Source organism: Oreochromis aureus, linkage group 3 (assembly GCF_013358895.1).
Source record: "Oreochromis aureus strain Israel breed Guangdong linkage group 3, ZZ_aureus, whole genome shotgun sequence".
In the NCBI taxonomy this organism is placed as follows: domain Eukaryota; kingdom Metazoa; phylum Chordata; class Actinopteri; order Cichliformes; family Cichlidae; genus Oreochromis; species Oreochromis aureus.
The window spans coordinates 78858797-78882468 of record NC_052944.1 but is presented as its reverse complement, the minus strand read 5'-3'; the positions used below and the strand labels follow the sequence as shown (position 1 = coordinate 78882468).

General features: G+C 41.7%; 1 protein-coding gene and 1 pseudogene across 3 annotated transcripts; one reads left to right on the top strand and one right to left on the bottom strand.

Annotated features, from left to right (window-relative positions):
- Positions 1 to 2381: 2381 nt before the first annotated feature.
- Positions 2382 to 8305, bottom strand: LOC120438237 (E3 SUMO-protein ligase ZBED1-like). Of its 3 annotated transcripts, none has more exons than XM_039608678.1 (3): positions 6674 to 8305; positions 2740 to 3984; positions 2382 to 2578 (listed from the first exon to the last, which is right to left on the bottom strand). In XM_039608678.1, exons 1-2 carry the CDS (start codon positions 6858 to 6860, stop codon positions 3248 to 3250), a joined length of 924 nt encoding a protein of 307 aa, XP_039464612.1. In that variant the 5' UTR covers positions 6861 to 8305; the 3' UTR covers positions 2382 to 2578; positions 2740 to 3247. The 3 variants fall into 3 exon arrangements, with proteins under 3 accessions (XP_039464612.1, XP_039464611.1, XP_039464613.1); XM_039608677.1 differs by having other exon boundaries at positions 2740 to 3992; positions 6682 to 8305; XM_039608679.1 differs by having other exon boundaries at positions 2382 to 2575; positions 2740 to 3992; positions 6682 to 8305.
- A 5143-nt stretch (positions 8306 to 13448) lies between these two features.
- LOC120438236 lies at positions 13449 to 14847 on the top strand (annotated as a pseudogene).
- The last annotated feature ends 8825 nt before the right edge of the window (positions 14848 to 23672 follow it).

Below are 23672 nucleotides of genomic sequence, written 5' to 3'. Positions count from 1 at the left end.
TTAAGTCTGTGTTTTGGAGTTTTGTCTTTCGGGTGAACCAGTTTCTGTCTGAGTGTGTTGCTGGGTCTGAAGTACACTGGGATGTCGTGCTTGGAGAAAACTCTCCTGAGTTTCTCTGATACACCGGCTACATAGGGGATGACAACGTTGTTAAGTCTGTCTTTCTTATCCTCCCTCGCTGGTGTCTGATCTTCTTTTCTGTGCCTCTTTGCTGACTTTATGAACGCCCAGTTAGGATAACCACATGTTTTGAGTGCTTCCTTTACGTGTGTGTGTTCCTTCTTTTTTCCCTCAGGCTTAGAGGGAACATGTTCTGCCCGGTGGTGTAGGGTCCTAATTACTCCAAGTTTGTGTTCCAGAGGGTGATGGGAGTCAAAGAGGAGGTACTGGTCCATGTGTGTGGGCTTCCGGTAAACTTCGATGTTGAGGTTGCCATTCTCTTCAATGTGCACGGCGCAGTCCAGGAAAGGCAAACAGTTATCCTTTGTGTCTTCCCTGGTGAAGTTGATATTTTTATCCACAGCGTTAATGTGCGCAGTGAAGGATTCCACTTCTTGTGTCTTGATTTTGACCCAGGTGTCATCTACATATCTGTACCAGTGGCTGGGTGCTCTTCCTTTGAAAGAGCCAAGAGCCTTCCTTTCCACTTCCTCCATGTAAAGGTTGGCTACAATAGGTGACACGGGGGAGCCCATGGCACAGCCATGTTTTTGTCCGTAGAAGCCTTCGTTGTATTTGAAGTATGTTGTGGTAAGGCCTTAACGCCTTAACGCCCATTCACATCCTGGGCCATCTGACCTCAGGAATTCACATGACAAGGTGGGGCCAGGTTTCACAATGAGCTCACCCGAAACCCTGGCTGATTAGGTCCCACACCAGCTTTCACACCTTGGCTCATGTGATTAGAGGATCACCAGGGGGTCCTTTGTCCCTCTTTGGGGGGGATACTCCCACTGTGTTTAAATCTGGGACTCTGTGCCATTTGACCTTAGAACTGAAGAAGCTTCTCGGATGAGAGGTGAAACGTCTTCAAGCAACTTAAAGAAGTCCAGACGCTTTGCAAATTCTTTTGACTACGATGCCCTGGATGACTGAGAACCTTCACAGACGTAAGGCAGAGTAAATCGATTTGTTGATCAATTATTAAGTCATGTACTAACAGAGACTTGGAGGAGAGAGACCTAATATTTAATAATCCACATTTCACTGTTTTACTCTTTGGTTCAGATGTGGATACTCTATTGTTCTTTCTTTGTGATTTTTATGTTTAAATTGTTTATTGCTGGTTTTAGTTTGTTTTTGTCATTTTGGGAGCTGACACAGTCTCAATGGAGATGGGTTTTTGGGGGGGTAACAGGAGGAGAGAAGCTGCAGAGAGGCGTGTAAGACTGCAACTTTGCTTCCTGGTCCCAACTCTGGATAGTCATATTTTGGGGGGTTTAATAAATCGGTCCATATTTCTAGAAATGAGAGCTGCTCCATCCAAAGTGGGATGGATGCCGTCTCTCCTAACAAGACCAGGTTTCCTCAGAAGGTTTGCCAATTATCTATGAAGCCCACATCGTTTCTGGGACACCACTCAGACAGCCAGCAATTTAAGGAGAACATGCGGCTAAACATGTCACTCCTGGTCTGATTGGGGAGGGACCAGAGAAAACTACAGAGTCCGACATTGTTTTTGCAAAGTTACACACCGATTCAATATTGATTTTAGTGACCTCCGATTGGCGTAACCAGGTGTCATTACTGCCGACGTGAATTATGATCTTACTGTATTTACGTTTACCCTTAGCCAGCAGTTTTAAATTTCCTTCAATGTCGCCTGCTCTGGCCCCTGGAAGACAATTGACTATGGTTGCCGGTGTCTCTAGCTTCACATGTCTGAGAACAGAATCACCAATTACCAGAGTTTGACCCCGGCGGGTGTGTCGCAGAGTGGAGAAAACGGTTAGACACATGAACAGGTTGGTGGTGTACCTGGGGCTTCAGTTTAAGACTATGCTTCCTCCTCACCGTCACCCAGCCGCCTCTTTCCCCAGCTGCTTGGGGTCTGCCGGGAACAGCTAGCGGGGCCTGCGCTATCTTCGGCTGCACCAGCTACAGGGGCCTGGCTAGCTACGGGTGAATGAAGGGTGCGAAGCCGAGTCTCCAATTCAGTAATCCTGGCCTCCAGAGCTGCATATATGCTACATTTGTTACAGGTATCATTACTGCTAAAGGAGGCCGAGGAGTAACTAAACATCTGACACAATGAGCAGGAAAGTGCAGGAGGGACAGGTGAAGTAGCCATGGTGCTAACGAGTCGGCTACGAGCTAAGCTAAGCTAGCGAAACAGTAAAGAGACAGTGAGTGAATACTTTGGCTATAAATTAGGTAGTGAGCACACAGAAAGGGTGATTCAGATGAAGCACGTTAAGATTATACTATGAAAAGGGGATGTATCTATTTAAATTAAATTGCTAAGCAGAAAAGCTACTCAGAAACACCACTGTGTTTGAGCACAGTGTTGTGGGTGATGAGCCTCCTCTGTGGCATTCTCTTCCTCCACCTGTTTGTCAGTCTCCTTATTCTCTTGCTGCTGAAAAATGTCAGAAAATCAAAATTCAAATCCAAGATTCACCCTGTTTATCACTAATATTTAATGACAAATGTCATCAATATGCGTTTTTTTTTTTTACTTTATTCACTTGCTTATAACTTCAGTTGAATTTTTCCAAATAAATTCATTTATTTACTTACATTTTTTCTTTCTTTATCACAGTCACCACACTTTCAAACAGTCTGGAATAGGTCTCACTGGTCTCTGCTTCAGACAGGAAGGGCAGGTCCTGAAACCAAGGATCAACTGTTGATGCCATCCATAGCGTCTCCCTCTCATTTACATATCTCTTTCACAGACCTTCTGCTATGGCAGTCTTAATGTCCCTTACTGTCGGTGTATCATCAACACTTTCTTGTGCACCCATCACGCTTGGCATGAAGAGGAGCAATGATGGACAGGGTTGGCATGCTCTCCTCTGACATTACCAGGGTGGCGTCCTTCATAGGCTTGAGTGCCCTGACAACCTCTTCTGCACATGTGATGTCAGACTCACTTAATGTGAAAATTTCTTTTTCACTCTGCTTTCTGCAGAAGTTAGGAAGAGTTGCACAGATGGCTGGTTGCTGTTCTAAAAATCGTTCTATCATATCATAGGAGCTGTTCCATCTTGTAATTATGTCCATGATCAATCTGTGAGCTGGTAGCTCAAGGAGGCACTGTTTCTACTTCAACTGATTGCTGGCTGTGGTGCTGCGCCAAAAAAAAGGCTGTTACACGTCGGATCCTCCCGAGAAGTCGCACCACGGATTGTATTTTCAGTGCTTTCTGTGAGGTGAGATTCAGACTGTGTGCAAAACATTGTATGCGCGTCATGCCTGCAAGTCTAGCTGCGAGAGTCATGTTTGGTGCATTATTGGTAACAACAACAAGGTCCTTTGTTTTCAATCCCCAGCCAGCCACAGCGTCAGTTAGTAACACTGCAATGTGCTCATCTGTGTGACTGTCATGCATGGCTCGGGTTTGTAGTACATGAGACTGAAGGTTCCACTGGTCTGCTGCTGTAACAGTTACGTACGATTCAGTGGCTCTCGAAGTCCAAGCGTCGCATGTCAAAGCAACTGTCTCTGCCGAGCTGAGGGAGTCCAGCACTGTCGCTTTGACTTCTTGGTACAACTTTGGCAGAGCGATGTCCGTGATGTGTTGTCGGAAAGGAACGGTGTAACGGGGCTCCATCGTTTTAATCATATTACGAAATCCTTTATTCTCCACAACACTCAGAGGGCGCATGTCTTTGCAAATAAAAACAAGTACTGACTGCGTTATTTTTGTTGCACGAGTTGAAGTTGCTGGTAGTTTCGAAAAGTTAACTTCTTCAATTGTCCGTTGAGCGGGGTCACCTCGTTTCGTTTTAAAATTAGCATTTGATGCTACGTCGCTATGGTGTCTAGACCAAGGTTATTATCGTTAACGAAAACTAACGAAATAACGAAAACTAGAAGTGAAAAAACATTTTCGTTAACGGAAATAAAAATAAAAACAAAAAAAGGAAAACCAACTACAACTGTAATGAGTGTTCACAAAACTAACTAAAATTAACTGAATTTATAGGGAGTGCAGAATTATTAGGCAAGTTGTATTTTTGAGGAATAATTTAATTATTGAACAACAACCATGTTCTCAATGAACCCAAAAAACTCATTAATATCAAAGCTGAATGTTTTTGGAAGTAGTTTTTAGTTTGTTTTTAGTTTTAGCTATTTTAGGGGGATATCTGTGTGTGCAGGTGACTATTACTGTGCATAATTATTAGGCAACTTAACAAAAAACAAATATATACCCATTTCAATTATTTATTTTACCAGTGAAACCAATATAACATCTCTACATTCACAAATATACATTTCTGACATTCAAAACAAAACAAAAACAAATCAGCGACCAATATAGCCACCTTTCTTTGCAAGGACACTCAAAAAGCCTGCCATCCATGGATTCTGTCAGTGTTTTGATCTGTTCACCATCAACATTGCGTGCAGCAGCAACCACAGCCTCCCAGACACTGTTCAGAGAGGTGTACTATTTTCCCTCCTTGTAAATCTCACATTTGATGATGGACCACAGGTTCTCAATGGGGTTCAGATCAGGTGAACAAGGAGGCCATGTCATTAGTTTTTCTTCTTTTTTATACCCTTTCTTGCCAGCCACGCTGTGGAGTACTTGGACGCGTGTGATGGAGCATTGTCCTGCATGAAAATCATGTTTTTCTTGAAGGATGCAGACTTCTTCCTGTACCACTGCTTGAAGAAGGTGTCTTCCAGAAACTGGCAGTAGGACTGGGAGTTGAGCTTGACTCCATCCTCAACCCGAAAAGGCCCCACAAGCTCATCTTTGATGATACCAGCCCAAACCAGTACTCCACCTCCACCTTGCTGGCATCTGAGTCGGACTGGAGCTCTCTGCCCTTTACCAATCCAGCCACGGGCCCATCCATCTGGCCCATCAAGACTCACTCTCATTTCATCAGTCCATAAAACCTTAGAAAAATCAGTCTTGAGATATTTCTTGGCCCAGTCTTGACGTTTCAGCTTGTGTGTCTTGTTCAGTGGTGGTCGTCTTTCAGCCTTTCTTACCTTGGCCATGTCTCTGAGTATTGCACACCTTGTGCTTTTGGGCACTCCAGTGATGTTGCAGCTCTGAAATATGGCCAAACTGGTGGCAAGTGGCATCTTGGCAGCTGCACGCTTGACTTTTCTCAGTTCATGGGCAGTTATTTTGCGCCTTGGTTTTCCACACGCTTCTTGCGACCCTGTTGACTATTTTGAATGAAACGCTTGATTGTTCGATGATCACGCTTCAAAGCTTTGCAATTTTAAGACTGCTGCATCCCTCTGCAAGATATCTCACTATTTTTGACTTTTCTGAGCCTGTCAAGTCCTTCTTTTGACCCATTTTGCCAAAGGAAAGGAAGTTGCCTAATAATTATGCACACCTGATATAGGGTGTTGATGTCATTAGACCACACCCCTTCTCATTACAGAGATGCACATCACCTAATATGCTTAATTGGTAGTAGGCTTTCGAGCCTATACAGCTTGGAGTAAGACAACATGCATGAAGAGGATGATGTGGACAAAATACTCATTTGCCTAATAATTCTGCACTCCCTGTATAGCAAAAATGTGTTTAGTTTTCGTTGATATTTGCGTGTCATACAATAGTCAAGGGTGAAAATGAAGTTTAGTTTCCAGGTTTTTTTCTTGCTGTGTCTCATTATGCCAGCAGGTGGCAAGTACGTTAGTCGAGTCGTCTGTGTTGCTGCTCCGTCCACGCGCAGAATCATGTCAGGAAAAGTCTGGAGAAAGCGCCAGAGTCCAATTTGGGATTACTTTGAATATGACTGTGTTTTGGATAAAGCAAGTGTCTTGTAGTGGAAAGAGACAAATTATCAGGGACATTTCTAAAGGGAAAAAAATCCCACAAACCTTAAAGTGCACTTGAAAAGCTCACACAAGAAGGCTAACCTAGCTTACCTTGAGAGGGTAAGGGAGCACACTCAGCCCTCATCCCCAGAAACAGAAGCTAACCCCAGGCAAGGCAGCGTGGTGCATCCCGAGACAACAGGACTGGGATATCTACACAACTGTGTGAGTCAATTGCCTTAACACCCGGTGCTGCAAGAGTTAATAGTCTCATTGGGGCCAAGATATAGATTTTATAGTTGCCTGGTATCAATGGTTGTTCATCTGCCTTTATTTATTTATTTAAAGAACCCATAGGTGGGAATGTGAGTTGTCTTTCTCTGCGTGTTAGCCCTGCGACAGACAGGCGACCTGTGCAGGGTGCAGGGTATGGTAGCTGGAATAGCAACATACCCAAGGATAAGCAGAAGAGAATGACTGATATGATGAAACTGGGATTTTGTTACACTTAATTATTTCAAACACAACTAAAACTATAACTTAAACTAATCAAAACTAAACTGAAACTAAGGATTTTCAAAAAAATAAAAACTAAACTAAACTAGCAAACAATTAGTAAAAACTAATTAAAACTAATATAAAATTGAAAATCTGAAGTCAAAACTAAATAAAAATAAAAACTAATGAAAATTGCAAAACTATTAAAACCTTGGTCTAGACACGTGTGTTCGTAAATTTGTTGTGTTACCAGAATATTTGACTCTGGCGGTGCAGATTTTACAGACCGCATAGCTCTTGTCATAGTCTTTACCGCCTTCTTTTGTCCTAAATCCAAAATAAGTCCACACATCAGCTTTGAAAGCTGCGGGGGCCGGCTGTATCCTCTCCTCTTCAGTCATCAGTTAGCTAGCACAATTGGCTACACATCCACTGTTCTACTTCGTTGGTTTTGGCAAACTAGACGCTTCTACAGTTATCGCGAGGCCTTGTTTTTACGTCAAAGTAAAGGCGGTAAAAACTGCAAACCAGTGGCCGGAGTTTGAACTGCAACATACAAAAGTAAAAACAGTAAGTGCATGTAATTTTTCATTTAAAAAAAATCGATAACACTGATTTTGAATATCGATTCAGTATCATTGCACGAAATATGGCGATATTTCGTTGTATCGATATTTTCTTGCATCCCTAATATATATCATTATATATACAGTCAAAGCAACATGGAAATAATTGAACAAGCAAGCAAACTCTCAACATTTTTCCAGCATGCTGAGCTAATGATTAGTTGGTGTTTTTCTGCAAACAGTCTCTCACTCTTTCTAAACTGTGAACACACTTCGCCGACTTCACGGATTTTTGATGGTAGCGATCAGGCTACTTTTACTTCCAAAATCAGGCGTCTTTATTTGCCCTGGAAAAAAATAAAATACGGATGCATCTGGAGATCATCCTATGAAGTCCTATTCTAAAGGCTGATTGCCCTCCCCCACGCTCGTACCTGTGGCTTCATGTCCTGAGGGTGGGGGTTGGCTGTTCTCCTGCCCTGCACCCCATCCTTTTGTTCATATTCCAAGACTATTTTTCTGTATGTATTCTTTCCCCCTAGCAACCGCCATATTATGATGTTGCAAGCAATCACAAACTCTACTGTTGCCCTATCATATATGTATGTGCTCTTAATCTGAAAGGTATAAATACGGAAGTGTGTGTTCAATAAATGATGGCGCAGAAGAGGGCGTGTGCCTCTGATGTAAAACTCTAACAACGTGTATGTGGTTTATTCCTCCATGAGAAGTGCGAGTTACCACGGTATTTCTGCCCTAGAGAATGGAACCTACAACAGGTTATGGGCCCAGAAGGGATGTGGGAAGCCGGTGGAACCGTCTGTGCTTCGACGGAGACGAGAGAAACTACGAATTGTGGGAAACAAAGTTCCTGGGATACCTGCGGCTACTTGGGCTAAGGGCCGCCATTTTGGACGAGCCCGGCGAGTCGGAGGAAGAAGATAAGGACTTGGATGAAAAAAATGAAGTAGCTTATGCAGAGCTAATCCAAGTATTGGATGATAGAAGTCTTTCACTCGTGATGAGAGATGCCAGGGATGACGGACGGAAAGCGTTGAAAATCCTGAGAGAGCACTACGCCGGTAAGGGGACACCACGTGTGATTAGCCTGTACACGGAGCTAACGTCGCTACAGAAAATGCCCAGTGAGAGCGTCACAGCCTATATGATAAGGGCTGAGACTGCCATTACAGCTCTGGGGAATGCAGAAGAGACATTAAGTGATGGACTGCTTATTGCAATGGTGTTAAAAGGGTTGCCTGAATCTTTCAAGCCGTTCTCCATACACGTAACCCACAGTGACAAAGCAATGACATTTAGCGAATTTAAAGCTAAATTAAGAAGCTACGAGAGCACCGAAAAGGCCACATGTTCTGAAGATAATGTGATGAAGGCAAATAACTGGAAGAAAGAGAGAGACAATGCAGAAATCATATGTTACAACTGTGAGAAAAAGGGTCATATAGCACGTGAGTGTTACACAAAGGCCGAAAGGAAAGAACAAAAAGAGAGGCAGTGGTGCGGTTACTGCAAAAGCTCAACGCATAAGGACAGCGACTGTCGCCGACGAAAGAAGATTACTGCTAAACACGTAACTGATGCAGAAGATCATAGTTTCGCGTTCAAAGCTAAAGACTGTGGAAATCAAGGGCTGAAACAGAGAGGCCTAATGGTTGATACAGGGGCTACTTCTAACATTATTACGTACATTCAGAGATTCAAAAGTTTTGATGAGACATTCACACCTGGAAGACACTTCATGGAGTTAGCTGACGGGACGAGGACGAGTGGGGTCACACTGAAGAGGGGAGATGTGGAGGTCTATCTACAAGACAGCGAGGGACGAAAGGTGAAGGCGACACTGGAGGGGGCACTTTACATTCCCTCTTACCCGCAAGATATCTTCTCGGTCCAGGCGGCGACGGCCAAAGGAGCCTCAGTAACCTTCAAGAAGGGCTGCAACCAGCTTATCCATAAGAACGGGACAAGGTTTCAGATAAGTGAATATGAACGCCTATACTATTTGAACAGTGTTACATCTGATCATTATGTTGACAACGACGAATGCAATGGCTGTCATGATGTAGAAACTTGGCACAAAATCCTCGGCCACTGTAACTATGAAGACTTGGTTAAACTAGAGAACATTACCGAGGGTATGAAAATAAAAGGTAAAGCTAAGCATTATCAAGACTGTGAAGTGTGTATAAAAGGGAAATTTATCCAAACCAGGAATAGAGAGCCTGACGAAAGAGCAGAAGAAGCATTAGAGCTAGTGCACACTGACTTGGCTGGACCGATAGAACCAGAAGCTAAAGACGGGTTCAGGTACACGTTAGCATTTACTGATGATTACTCAGGCACAATGTTTGTGTACTTTTTAAAGGCTAAAAGTGACACCGTAAAAGCAACTGAAAGATTTTTGGCAGACGTCGCCCCCTATGGGCAAGTAAAGAGAATTAGATCAGACAATGGAACTGAATTTACATCTAAAGAGTTTCAGACACTGTTAAATAAAAACATGATAAAGCATGAGACATCAGCGCCGTATTCACCTCATCAGAATGGGACTGCCGAGAGACAATGGCGAACACTTTTTGAAATGGCACGGTGTATGTTGATTGAAAGTAACCTGCCAAAGAGATTATGGACTTATGCTGTTATGACTGCCGTAGTAATTCGTAATAGGTGTTACAACAGACGCACAAAGCAAACCCCTTATTACATGCTGACAGGAAAGAAGCCAGACATGTCGAGGATGGGGATTTTTGGATCAGTTTGCTACGGTTATGGACACAACAAAAAGAAGTTAGATGCGAGATGTGACGAAGGGGTTTTTGTGGGTTACGATAAAAACAGTCCGTCCGTATCTAGTCTACTACCCTAAAACAGGACGAGTTCTTAGACATAGGTTGGTCAAGTTCCCCACCAAAAGTGTAGTTGAGCACCAAACCCAGACTATTCAGGATGATGACAATGGAGATAATGATTTGACTCCAGGGGACATCTTGCAGTACCCCACTAGAATGGACAAAACAGGGAATGACCAGAGATCAAATGAAAGTATGATCCTTGAACCTGAAAGTGACATTCAAGACAATGGCATAAATGACACACAAAACTCAGACAAACAGAGTGACAGAACAGAGTCTGAACGATATCCTAAACGAAACAGGAGAAGGCCAGATTACTTGAAAGACTATGTCCAAACTGCAGAAGATGACCAAACATCGCTGACTGTAGATTACTGTTACAGGGTGATGTATAACATACCAAAGACATTTGAAGAAGCTATGCAGTCATCGCACTCTAAGTGTTGGTCAGATGCTATGGAAGATGAAATGAGATCTTTGAAAGACAATAATACATTCACTCTAACCACGCTGCCAGAAGGTAAAAATGCAGTGGGAGGGAGATGGGTGTATGTGACAAAAGAGAACCCGAATCGGACTAAAACATTTAAAGCAAGATATGTTGCTAAAGGTTATAGCCAAGTTCAAGGCATTGATTACAAAGAAACCTTTTCGCCGACTGCAGATATGACATCGGTGCGTACTCTGATGCAATTAGCAGTACAGTACAACTTTAAACTCCATCAAATGGACGTGAAGACTGCTTATTTGCACGCCCCAATTGATTGTGAGGTGTATATGCAGCAACCAGAAGGTTTTGAAGTAAAATCAGACACAGGTGAAAAACTGGTCTGCAAACTAAACAAATCACTGTATGGTTTGAAACAATCTGGCAGGAACTGGAATAAGATGTTACATGACCATTTATGTGAAAAAGGTTACAAACAAAATCCTGTAGATCATTGTGTATATTCCAGACAGACAGCGAGTGAGACAGTGATTCTTATCATCTGGGTTGATGATGTAATCATAGCTGCCAACAGTGAAGACGCTATTGAAAACGTGAAACAAATGTTGAATGAGAAATTTAAAATGAAGGATCTTGGTGAGCTCAAACACTTCTTGGGTATTGACTGTATACAAGAGAACCATGAGATAAGACTAAACCAGACACGGTGCGTCACAAAAGTCCTGGAAAGTTCAAAATGTCTGACTGTAAGCCACGTTCTACTCCTTGTGAACTCAAAAATGACTTTGATGCACATGGTGAATCAGTTGATTCAGGAAAATATAGAGAATTGGTGGGCAGTTTGATTTACTTAATGACATGTACAAGATCAGATTTGAGTTGGGTAGTGAGTAAACTGTCACAATCTCTGTCTGAGCCAAAAGAGCATCATTGGACAGCAGCAAAACATGTGTTATGTTACCTTAAGGGGACACTAAACAAAGAGCTGTGCTATAAAAGGACAGAAGGAAACTTAAATCTTATAGCATACAGCGATGCAGATTGGGCCACAGATTTGAGTGACAGGAGAAGTACAACGGGTTATTGTTTTGTACTATCCAAAAATGGGCCAGTCATCTGCTGGAAAACCAGGAAGCAAGCTACAGTAGCTTTGTCAACGTGCGAGGCAGAGTACATGGCGATGGCCGCCACAGTACAAGAAAGCTTATACCTCTCACAGCTACTTAATGGCATGGACATGAAAAGGCACTATTCACCAGTTACAGTTCTTGCAGACAATCAAGGTGCAATTGCATTGTCCAAAAATCCTATAAACCATCAAAGATGTAAACACATTGATGTCAAGTATCATTTTATTAGGTCTGCTATAACTGAGAAGGAAGTACAAGTTAAATATTGTGCAACAGAAGACATGGTAGCAGACATCATGACTAAGTCTGTAAGTAAAGTGAAAATAGATAAGTTTATGCATATTTTGTTTGGAACATAAATGTTAATCTGTGAATGTTATGCAAATGTGTAATGTACAGTGTTAAGAGCAAGTGGGGGTGTTGCCCTATCATATATGCATGTGCGCTTAATCTGAAAGGTATAAATACGGAAGTGTGTGTTCAATAAATGATGGCACAGAAGAGGGCGTGTGCCTCTGATGTAAAACTCTAACAACGTGTATGTGGTTTATTCCTCCATGAGAAGTGCGAGTTACCACGGTATTTCTGCCCTAGAGAATGGAACCTACAACAGTCTGTCTAACTTCAATATATACCAAGCAATCAATTATTCTCAACAGAGCTAAACTCAACATAAACTGAACCCACATTAAAGTCAGCTCGGTGCTTACCTTTAGATGAGCCCACAAACCGAGAGAAACTCCGTGATGAAGCTGGAAGTCTTAAGAAACAGATCAGGGAGCAGAGACCCACGTGGTTCACGCTGATCTCGGCTACGATCCAGGAGACAAGGGTGCAGATCGATGCAGATATCGATCCAAACGTTGGTAGTGGTATATGTTCCTGTAAGTTCACTACTTTACTCCCGTTTCATGAAAAAGCAGCTCTCTCTGCTCGACTCCTCTCCTACACACACACACTTTGTCCGCCCCCTTTTCCTGCCTCTGTGGTGATTTGTTACTGTGCGGTCACGTGACTCAGCTGCACAACTTAACCACGTGGGGGGCGTTTCTCAATATGCGTACTTGTGCGTACTTGCGTTCTCGTGTACTCGTGATACGTCATCAGTCGGAGACCAAGTACTGTTCCAATTCGAAGTACGCATCAAGCCGAGAACGCGAAAAAGTCCCGGATGTGTTCTCGATCCGCCCGTTTTATCGAGCATGCATCGGTGTGGACTTGGGACAGCTATATATCCCAGAATGCATTTCGTCCAAAACTCAACAGCGGACTCCCGGCACATCGTTTCCGCCCCCCGCTCGCGGACTTCTCACTACTCAGGTTAAAGAAACCCCAGCAGCTGTCTATAGAGATTGAAAATGTGACGTCATTGAGGGGTAAAACCGCAAAGGATTGTGGGAACCCAAGGCAAGAGGTACTAGCGCACGCAGGCTTTCAATTGAAATAAGTTACACAGCGATAAAAAGAAACAAAAAATGCCAAGAACCTGTTGTATTATTAACTGCACAAGCCGGAGAACGACAGCCGCGTGAAGTCGACGGAAATGCGTTTGGTTTTTATCGGTTCGGCGTGGAGAGAAATTCTCCAAGCCATGTCTCCGAAGTCACGAAGAGGCGACGGATGGCCTGGATTGCCGCTATCAGAAGACCTAATATAACGTTCGAAAACACTCCACCTCACATGTTAGTCTGCTCCAAGCATTTCCACAACGGTAAGTGTTTTGTGGTATTTAATACGTCTTATATGGCGCTGAACAGAAATCATCACGCTATGCTCCTTTGTTTATTGTGGCTCTGTGTAATGTTTGCTGTATTTTGTAGGCAAACCAGCCTACGAAATGCTGGAATGCGATCCAGACTGGGCACCCTCTCTCAAACTGGGCCACACAGAAGTTAAAGCTTCTACCACTGCTAGATTTGATCGGTTAAAACAGAGATCGAAATCAAAACAGCCACGAAAAAGGCCAGCGTTCCTCTGGGGCAGAGACAGCTCATGCAGGTGAAATCCATCCAGGTAAAATTGTCAATGTACATAAATAAATACCACTTTTTCCACATTAAGCACTGTCTTATTTTTGCACTTTCAATGATCTTGTCTTTGTCTGTGTGCATGTATGTCTTTCAGCACCAGTCACTACGGAAACTATAGCTGAGAGCCAACCACAGCAGATAAATCCAAAGCACGAGGATGAAGATCTGCAGGAGTGTAAAATGTGTTCTCAAAGGTTACAAGAAATAGCACACCTTCAAGAAGAAAACCTAGTGTTAAAAAAAACTGTCCAAAAAGAAATTAGACATGGAATTCTTGAAAGACGAGAACTCTAAAGTTAAATTCTACACAGGGCTGCCTTCTTTTGCTTTACTAATGGGGTGCTACAACAAATCAGCCCGAGCTTGCCAGACACTGACAGGAAAATTTCCCAGTTTCAGATGCTCTTGCTAACTCTCATGCGTTTAAGACTCAACCTTCCGATTGCACATATTGCACACCTCTTTGATATTAGCCGGACAACCACTTCCACTGTGTTTAACATTACTGTAAATGTGTTGTACGCTCACCTGAGTCCATTGGTGCACTGGCCTGGAAGACATTGCATACAGGCCAGTATGCCACACCAGTATGTAGAGATGTTTGGTGACCGGGTGACAGTTATTATTGACTGTTTTGAACTGTTCATAGAGAGGGCACAAAATTTACGTGCCATGGCGGAGACATATTCAACATACAAAAGTAGACACACAATGAAATATCTCATTGGGATCACACCACAGGGGACCATCTCTTTCATTTCTAAAGGATGGGAGGGCATACAAGTGATAAACGAATAGCGGAAACTTCTGGCTTTTTACAGAAGCTTTCACCCGGGACATAGTGCTCGCAGACCGGGGTTTTGATATCAGGAAAGTGTTGCCTTAATGGGTGCCACTTTAAAATTCCAGCATTTACACGGGGTCGCAGTCAGCTACAAGCAAAAGATGTGGAGGACACACGAAAACTGGCACATGTCAGGATCCATGTTGAACGTGTTATAGGCTGTCTACGGTCCAAGTACACTATCCTAAACGACACCATCCGTCTAGGTTTTGTGGTGCCATGCGAAGGTGAGAACATGACTTTGCTGGATAAGATAGTTGCTGTATCATGTGCGCTCACAAACATGTGCCCAAGTGTTGTTGTAAAGCAAGCAAGTGATGAATAACTGTTTTCCAATTTGGTCTTGTTTTGTTGTGCAGCTATGTTTTTAACAAAATGAAATAATAATGCACAACGGTATATTATTTTGCCTTTGTCCTGTAAGCTTCGATAGTAACATGTAAAACTTGTCAGTTATAAATAAAGACAGTCCTGATGAATGACTTGTGCAACACTTACTTTATTTGTATTGGTTCTGACACTGTATATTAGTACAGTCTGAAAAGAAAGATTGCGTATGGACATAAAGAGATAATAATTTACAGCACAGCTGTAAAGTGCAGTGGTGTGAGACACATTTATTGCAATTTTAACACGTTATAATAATTCACTGTGCGTAACAGAACAACAGATAACAAACCATAAAGTGCAGAGTACAGGAAGATGTGTCCACCTTAATGTGACACTAAACATGAAATCACAAGAAAGTCCTTCAATATAAGAGTTGTCTCAGAATGTGTGTAACTGAAATACTTTGATTAGTTTTCTATGCAAGCTTTTGTCTTTCTTTTTTTTTTTCACGGTGACATCCATGTAATGTGGCCCTTGTGAAACACTGGTTTCTGGATCACTGTAGTGATTGGCCAAGAGCTCAGGCATCACAACTTTGTAGAAAAAATCCTGAGCGACAGGCAACATTTTAGTCCACAAGTCTATATCTGGCATCACACGTGTAACAACACAAGCTTTTGTTGTCCACACAACAATGTCACAAAAGTGTGACTTTGTAACATAGATCTGTGTTTGTACCTGCTTGTAGTAAATGTGTGTCTTTTTCAACTCAACCCTTCCATCTTTTAACCCCAAACAAAACCTGTCATCTTCACAGGCCTGCAGGAGGTTGTTGTTGCGGTGTTTATATGGGCACTTAATTTCCACACATCCTTCACCACAACATTCACATTTTACGAGCGCATCAGGGTGGCACCTAATTCTGGGAATGCGGGGTTGATTATGAAACCACACTTATCAACTTTAAGTTCTCTATGCTGCACCTTTCCTGTGAGGTGTACCACTCGCGCGTGCTGTGTTTTCATTGTCTCTTCCCCACTTGAATTGTTGCGGTTCTTGGTTGGAGAGCTGATGTGACAGTTTTTGTGGGTAGCACACTTTCTTTACAGTTGACAACGCAGGACTGGCAGTGGAGGTGGACACAACCGCATGTATGTTTGACGCAGTGATTCTTCCTGCTCGTGCTGTGTGCCAAAGGTCACATTTGTGCTGCTCCTGGTTTTCTCCTCCAGTGCCTCTGCCTCAGCCTTTGAGACAACGACACAGTGCTTCAGACGTTCACAGTGCTGCAGAAGGACAGATAGCTGACAGCCCTTCAACTGTGGGTCAAAGATGCGTAGCAGTGATTTGGGAGGACACGAGGCTGGACAGGGTCAGCATATAGGTGGCAGAAGTCCTCCATAACAGCGCATAGGCCTGACCGGTTTTCATGCATGAGATCTGTGAGAGACTTTAAATCGGCCAGTGTGCGCACTTGTAGTGAGCTGCCACCAGTGCGAGTCCGGATTTTGGGTTTAGGAGAACAGTCACTTTGTCCAGCACTACATGATTGGTCGAGTGCCCTTTTTCTTGCTGCACTGGTGGTGTAGTCAATTGTGTGGCCTGGTACTCCTTGCACTCTCTTGATGTTGGAGGGCATAATCCAGTAAGCTTTGACATCTGTCGGCGTGATATTACCTCGTGAGACGCACAGTAGTGTCAACTTTGTAAAGGAGAGCCGCTACATGCACACACTTCTCTGCCACACCAGCCATGCATGTGCAATGTGCACTTTCAACGTCCCCATTAGATTGCAGAATAACCCAGGGCTGAAGAGGCTTTTGGCTGAGGCGCATGGAGTGATTTACCTGAAACAGTCAATGCAGAAAAACATGTTTGTGAGGACAGAATGTACAGTAAATGTGTAGCTTTGCATAAATGGTAAATTGTCCTGGCAGAATATTGCGTATCGCTTCTGTTATTACCATGGTACATAGACAACAACATATACTTTTATTCACAGGATATATGACAGATTTTTGTCTCAGTGATTGCCCAGTACGATTACAGCATACAATATTATTATCACTGCTACATTTCTGTAATGCATACCATATATTCTTTGCACTACTAATTAATTACCGTGAGCTAAAAGGTCCTATTTATAAACGGTTCACGAATGTGTATTTATGAAGACGATTTGTGAGACGGGTAAACTTACCGTTGTGCGTACGATGGTCTTGTGCTCAACACGGTGCATTTCCAGGTCCTGTACCCATCCGTCCGTGAACTGCACCTGGGCCTGTTGCAGTGACCTGAAGTTACTAAAAACTTCATGAGTGTATGCACTCACTCCAAGAACCATGTAATTATAAATCTGAGCGTGGTTAAAGTTGGGCAGCACGCTGATGTCTTTTGTCCAGTCTGTGTGCTCGTAAGGGTCTAACCCTTTCACTCCTTTGATTTTTTCCAAGTACCTTTTCTTTGCCTTTTCCTCGAGTCTGTCTTTGTACGGACCGGCATTGTTCTCCTTCGTTTTGTACATTATTTTTTGGTGAGAAAAGAAAAAGCAAGACGGTATTGGAACGTGAGAAAAAACGTTTTGCGGTGCTGCAAATGCTTGCATTTGATGCGGTAATTTAAATGTCCTGCCTTCACCTCCCGGCATGCAATGCGCGAAAGTCACGTGGTCTGTCAATCTCTATAGTATTGAGTGTCCACTAAAATAGAAATAAAAGCGTTCTAACATCTCACCTGCTTGTTTTTATTAAGGTATGTACACGTATGTACATGTACACTATTTTTATTATTAGAGGTTTCACTACTGAGGTTAAAAATGATATATAAGTCACTTAGATCACTTCTAAATGTTAATGTTTGGTTTATTTCAGTGTTTTATTTGTTCCTGAGTAAACCGGTTTGGCTGTGATTACAGTTAAGCTTCATAACATGTTACTCACAGTTAAATTAAGAGGGGACGGCAGTAAAAACTCCGGACCTGTGACATCATCACGTACGCAGGTGTTCCAATTGTACATATCGCGAGTCCGTGCTCGCGTTCTCGGCGGGTACGTACTCCCATGCGTTCTGTGCGAGTACGTACTCACCGAGAACGCGAGTACGTACTCGCGTACTTGGGCATTGATAAACGGCCGGGGTGTTATTTCAAAATTAGGCTACATTCACACTGCAGGCGAAAGCGCATCAAATCCGATTTTTTCGACCCTATGCGACCCATATCCGATCATGGTATGACAGTGTGAACGGCACAAATCCAATATTTTCAAATCCGATCTGGGTCACTCTCGTATGTGGTCCTGAATCCGATACATATCTGATGTTTTAGACGGTCAGGTCTTATTAAATCCGTCTTTTACGTCACTGACACGAGACAGACGCCGATTATCAGCGCCGGAGAAGCGCCCGAGAAGACAGAGGGCGTTTATCAATATGCGTACTTGTGCGTACTTGCGTTCTCGTGTACTCGTGATACGTCATCAGTCGGAGACCAAGTACTGTTCCAATTCGAAGTACGCATCATGCCGAGAACGCGAAAAAGTCCCGGATGTGTTCTCGATCCGCCCGTTTTATCGAGCATGCATCGGTGTAGACTTGGGACAGCTAAATATCCCAGAATGCATTTCGTCCAAAACTCAACAGCGGACTCCCGGCACATCGTCCCCCCCCCCCCCGCTCGCGGACTTCTCACTACTCAGGTTAAAGAAACCCCAGCAGCTGTCTATAGTATTGAGTGTCCACTAGAATAGAAATAAAAGCCTTCTAACATCTCACCTGCTTGTTTTTATTAAGGTATGTACACGTATGTACATGTACACTATTTTTATTATTAGAGGTTTCACTACTGAGGTTAAAAATGATATATAAGTCACTTAGATCACTTCTAAATGTTAATGTTTGGTTTATTTCAGTGTTTTATTTGTTCCTGAGTAAACCGGTTTGGCTGTGATTAAAGTTAAGCTTCATAACATGTTACTCACAGTTAAATTAGGAGGGGACGGCAGTAAAAACTCCGGACCTGTGACATCATATGTCACAGAATATGATGTAACACTATAGATCAACTTACCTCAGAATATATAAAGCATATAAACAATTACAGCAACATGATGCAACAAACACAGCAGTACTACTAATCCAAAATACTCAAAGCTTCATAGAACTCAAACAAACATTTATCTTTAGCTCCATTCTGCTGCTGATACATACTTTATGTTTCTGAATATTAAACTTGTTTCTGCCTTTCATAGTGTGTAACTTGAAGGCCCTGAGTACTTTCTCCCACACTGAAAACACTGGGATGATAAAATTGTTTGAACATTACCTAATAAGACTGATTCAGGACAGACAATTAGTTATTTTAAACTTTTCTAGCAGTCCAAGTGTAACTTATAAATACATGTTCATACTTTTATTACACAATCAGAGAGAAAGAATCAGAGAGAGTGCAGGACAGACAGACAGGTGACAGTCTCAGGTGTATACACTGCTACAAAACAGCACAAGAGAAGGAGGATTTAGTGTTTGTGTTATTACGAGTGCTAAACAAGAAGAGTTCCCAGATGGTCCAGTGGACACATGTGTGACTCCTGTGATTAAAGCATCTTTCTTTCAGCTTAATGAGTGAACCGTCAGCTCGTTCATACACACGTTAAAGTCCGTTTGGCTTGACACCACCGAACAGAGGCAGCAATATAACATAGCTAACATTAACAGTGCAGTGAATCCTGCTTGTGCCGTGATATTCAGGACTGCAAACCGAGCAGCATCACTGACTTTCAGCTTGTTGTGTTTGTGGATGACTGACTTTAATTATCCATAAAATCATCACATTCTCTGTAATATTAAAGTAAACTATTGTGCCTCGTATAGTTTAAAGACTTTAAAACCAAGTTAGTACAAACATCCCTAATGTCACATAACTTTGCCGACATATGGCCAACAGTAATGTTTTAATTTTCTTTGCTACTAAACATTTGCACATAAGCAGTGTTGGGTAAGTTACTTAAAAAAGTTCAGTTCAGTTCAGTTCAGTTCATTTTTATTTCAAACATGTGCCTTCACAATCATTTCCAAATATCATTCCATTATTTGTTTGAAAAGGAGTAGGCAGAAGTAATTACTAATTACTTTGTCAATATTGTATTTAAAATACTTATCTAATTACTGTGTCAGAAAAGTAACTTTTCTGACTAGTATTTAGTATTGAACTAAATACTTCTTAAAATCCATATAAACCTTGAGTGGACAAACAATAGAAATTAAACCCTTTAAATGATAAATACATTTTTTTAAAGACGGACACTCTACAGTACGCAGCGGTAGCATCTCTTCCACAATGTAGCCTACAATCATTATTTTAAGCTCATCTTCAGACGCTTTCTCTGCTGCTGAAGTAAAATCACGTTTTGCTGCTTAGCAGGAGTTGCCGCGGTGTTATCCATGGATGATGAACAGGAATCACTCAGAAGTGTTAGTCTATGCTCTGTGTCAGGCGCTTCAGTAGATTACTCGTACTATTAACAGCAGCCGATAGTTTTTTCTTCCCAGCACATAGCTTACATATTGCTGTAATGTTCTTGTCTGCTTGTTTCAGAAAAGTGAAGAGACGGGAATATGTCCATGTCATAAAACAGCCACTCGCTTCAGCCAAGTCCGACATCTTTCGCTGTAGAATACGACTATGCAGCAAACTGGCGTAAAATGACGTGCAGCTGCACTACAGCGATGTTAAAGCGGCAGAGTTTACTTCTATGTTTAGAAGATAAATTGTTGAAATTAAATAATGATATTCAGCAGGTTTAATTATTTTACAATGTAACACAATTACATTGTAAGTAACTGTAATTAAAATACCTAAAAATGAACAGTAATTAGTATTGGGATTAGAGAAATTATTTCACTGCTATTGTTCATATTACCATGGCATTAATCACATAATCTCCAAGTAGGGATAGTGCATTTAGATGTTTAAACATATTGGCACCCAATTAAGCTTTTATTACAAGTCCAGTAAGAACCACTTTAAACTGTTGAGTTGAATCTATAATTTTAAATGCTTTTCAATGCTCCTATAATCTTAAATGTTTCTGTGCAGACTGCAGGGACAGGAAATATACTCTGTGTAAAGACAGGAAGTTACATGTTTTTGAAGTTACATGCTTCTGCAGAAGTGAAACCGAAAGCACAGTCTCAGTGCAAGTAATTCTGAGGAGCAGTTTCGATGATGCTATTATCTTTGATGCATTTATCTTTGATTAAGCTTTGATTAAGCTTTAAGTAGTTGTATTAGATTGAAACATTTGTTTTACATATTTTACATAGAAGTTAAGATCATTACACACAGGATGGCCTTAGCCTGGTTGCCTAAGTTGAGGTTAACTAAGGTGCAGAGAGCATATGCACACTCTGTGCACGCACAGACAGACGTACACACATGCACACACATAGTTTCAGTTGTGCTGGCCTTCTGTCTGGTGGAAAGGTTACAAGGTTTAGCTGATGAAGTGAAGGGTGAAATAAAGGACAGCACACACACACCCACATACACACACATATTAGATAGACTCATTTATATAGGTAAGAGTTTAATTATGTTTTGCTTGCAACTGCAAAGTTGTGCCTGCATGAGTGACAGTTTGTGCAGAACGTGGACCTGATGTTCCAGAAGATAAGCCTGGGCAGGATGGTGACAGGAAGCACCTGGGTTCGAGCCGAAGACAATGTTCTTTTTTAAACTGTGTTCAAAGTTAACTGAACGTTTGTGGTTTTGGATTGACGTATGCTGTATTGAGACTGCCAACCCTATAAAGTCTTTGTTCTGACTATTGTAAGATAGTTCAACACTGAAATCTGCACAAGTGTTGGACTCCACATGTGTACATTAAAATCTTAGTCTAATTGCACCAGGCCGGATCAGTGGTTATTTTTGGATTCCTCCTCAATATCTGAACCTTAACATTAGTTACTCTACTTTTTCAGTGGAAAAGTAATTTAATTACAGTAATGCGTTACTTAGTAACACGTTACAACTAGAGATGGACCGATCCGATATTACCTATCGGTATCGGTCCGATACTGACCTAGATTACTGGATCGGATATCGGCGAAAAATAAAAAATGTAATCCGATCCATTAAATATCAAAAAAGCATCTCACAAAACTTGCAACACGGCGTAACTCGGCTCATAACGTAGCACGTTGCAGCAGTATGCGTCAAGTGATTGAGCGGCTGTGTGTATTTGTAGCCTCGCTACCAAACCAGCATTTCATCTCCGAGGAAGTTATCCCAGAGAGAAGTAAAGCAAGTGTGTAAGTTCATCTCTGAATGTTTGTAAAGCGTTCCCATGTTAAGCTTAACAACCGATATATGGAGCGACTGCCTCTCTCTCCCTGCCTCTCCTGCCGCTACTTCAATCGTGAAACTGCTTAACGATCAGCTGATCGGCTTTTCTGTCGTGAGTCCGTCTCTCTTCTTTGTTTTTGGCCCACTTCGCGCCAGAAAGAGGGAACCAGCGGCTGAACAACAGCAGCACGTTTACGCTTGATAAGCTGTTGTTAGAATTTATTTAATATTACTTTCTACACCAGGATCCTTTTCTACGTAGCTGAGGGCTGGTAACTGTGCAGGGGCGGATCTAGCAAAGTTTAGCCAGGAGGCCCGATAGGGCATGAACAGGGAAAAGGGGGCACAAAGACATACTTTTCTTTCTTATTCTCATTTAAAATATGTAGCTTTTAATAAATAATTATCTGAATCTTACACCCAAAGTTTTAATCTGATGTAAAATGTATAGAAGTCCATTACTGTATATAGTAACTATTAGGTCTATATACCCTAGTAAGCTATAGTACTTTTTCCTTTGGGAAAGTACCATCTGTGAATTCTGCAATTCTGTTGAAGAAAGATGTTGAATCTATTTAATTATTCTTGAAAAATAATTTGTTTCTGTGCATTTTTTTCACCCTGCATCAAATTAAAGTTGATTACATCGATTAAGCATCATGAGGTGGAGGGTGGGGGTGGTTCCTATTTTTTTTTTTTTTTTTTTGCTGGGAGTTTGCAACCCTATTAGTTAGGTTGCTTAATATTTCTGCTAAGTACTCTTTAAAATACCAGAATAGGGAGGATGGAGTAGGTTTAAGTTAGGTTTTAAGTTAGGTAAGGTTTATTAGATTGATCAGTGTTGCTGAACTATGAAATATTTTGGGTGCAGTGTATTTTTTTTACACACAGGTATAACAGAATAGCTTTAGTGTTGTTGTTTATTTAAACTTGAGTATGAACTTACTGAAATGTTGCCCTTTAGCTGATTCTGTCTTATTTTAAGTGTAATGAGATGATTTTGACTAGAAATAAGACAAATACTCTTGGTAAGATTTTGAGTTTTTGCAGTGTGGTCTTTAGAGTATTTAACCCTGGAGAACCCAAGAACCATTGTCTTCTTTGGAAAATTATGAACTACGCATTAAATGACTTATATAAGTCCTGAAAGATGCTGACCAGCTATTAGTCCACAGATGAATTTAGATGTCAGTCATTCAGAATTCGGGTCTCACTCCCTGACATGACAACACAAACAGTGTATGTGATGATCTGAGTGTAGATGATGTTCTGTGGCTCATAGACAATCGTTAATGTGCCTGATAATTCAGGATCCATTGATCAACTATAACTGAATGACATTTGGCATGGTTTAGAGTTCATAGAGGTTGTATAGGAAAGTGTATGATATGCTTCAAAACAGACTTATTTTCATCTTGGTCTAAAATATGAACTCTGTGTGACTCTTTCCCCCTCAAGTAAATGAAGTCTGTGTAACAATCCTCTTTAAGTGAGGGGTTTTTTTTGTTTTTTTGTTTTTTTAGGTAACAAGTTTTCATAATCGTTTAAGTCAGTCTAGTTTACCAAAGGTAACCAAAGAGTGTTTAAAGTGTTATATGAAAGTAAAGAACCATGTAGTTTTACACTGTAGTTTCCAAGTGTTTATGAAAA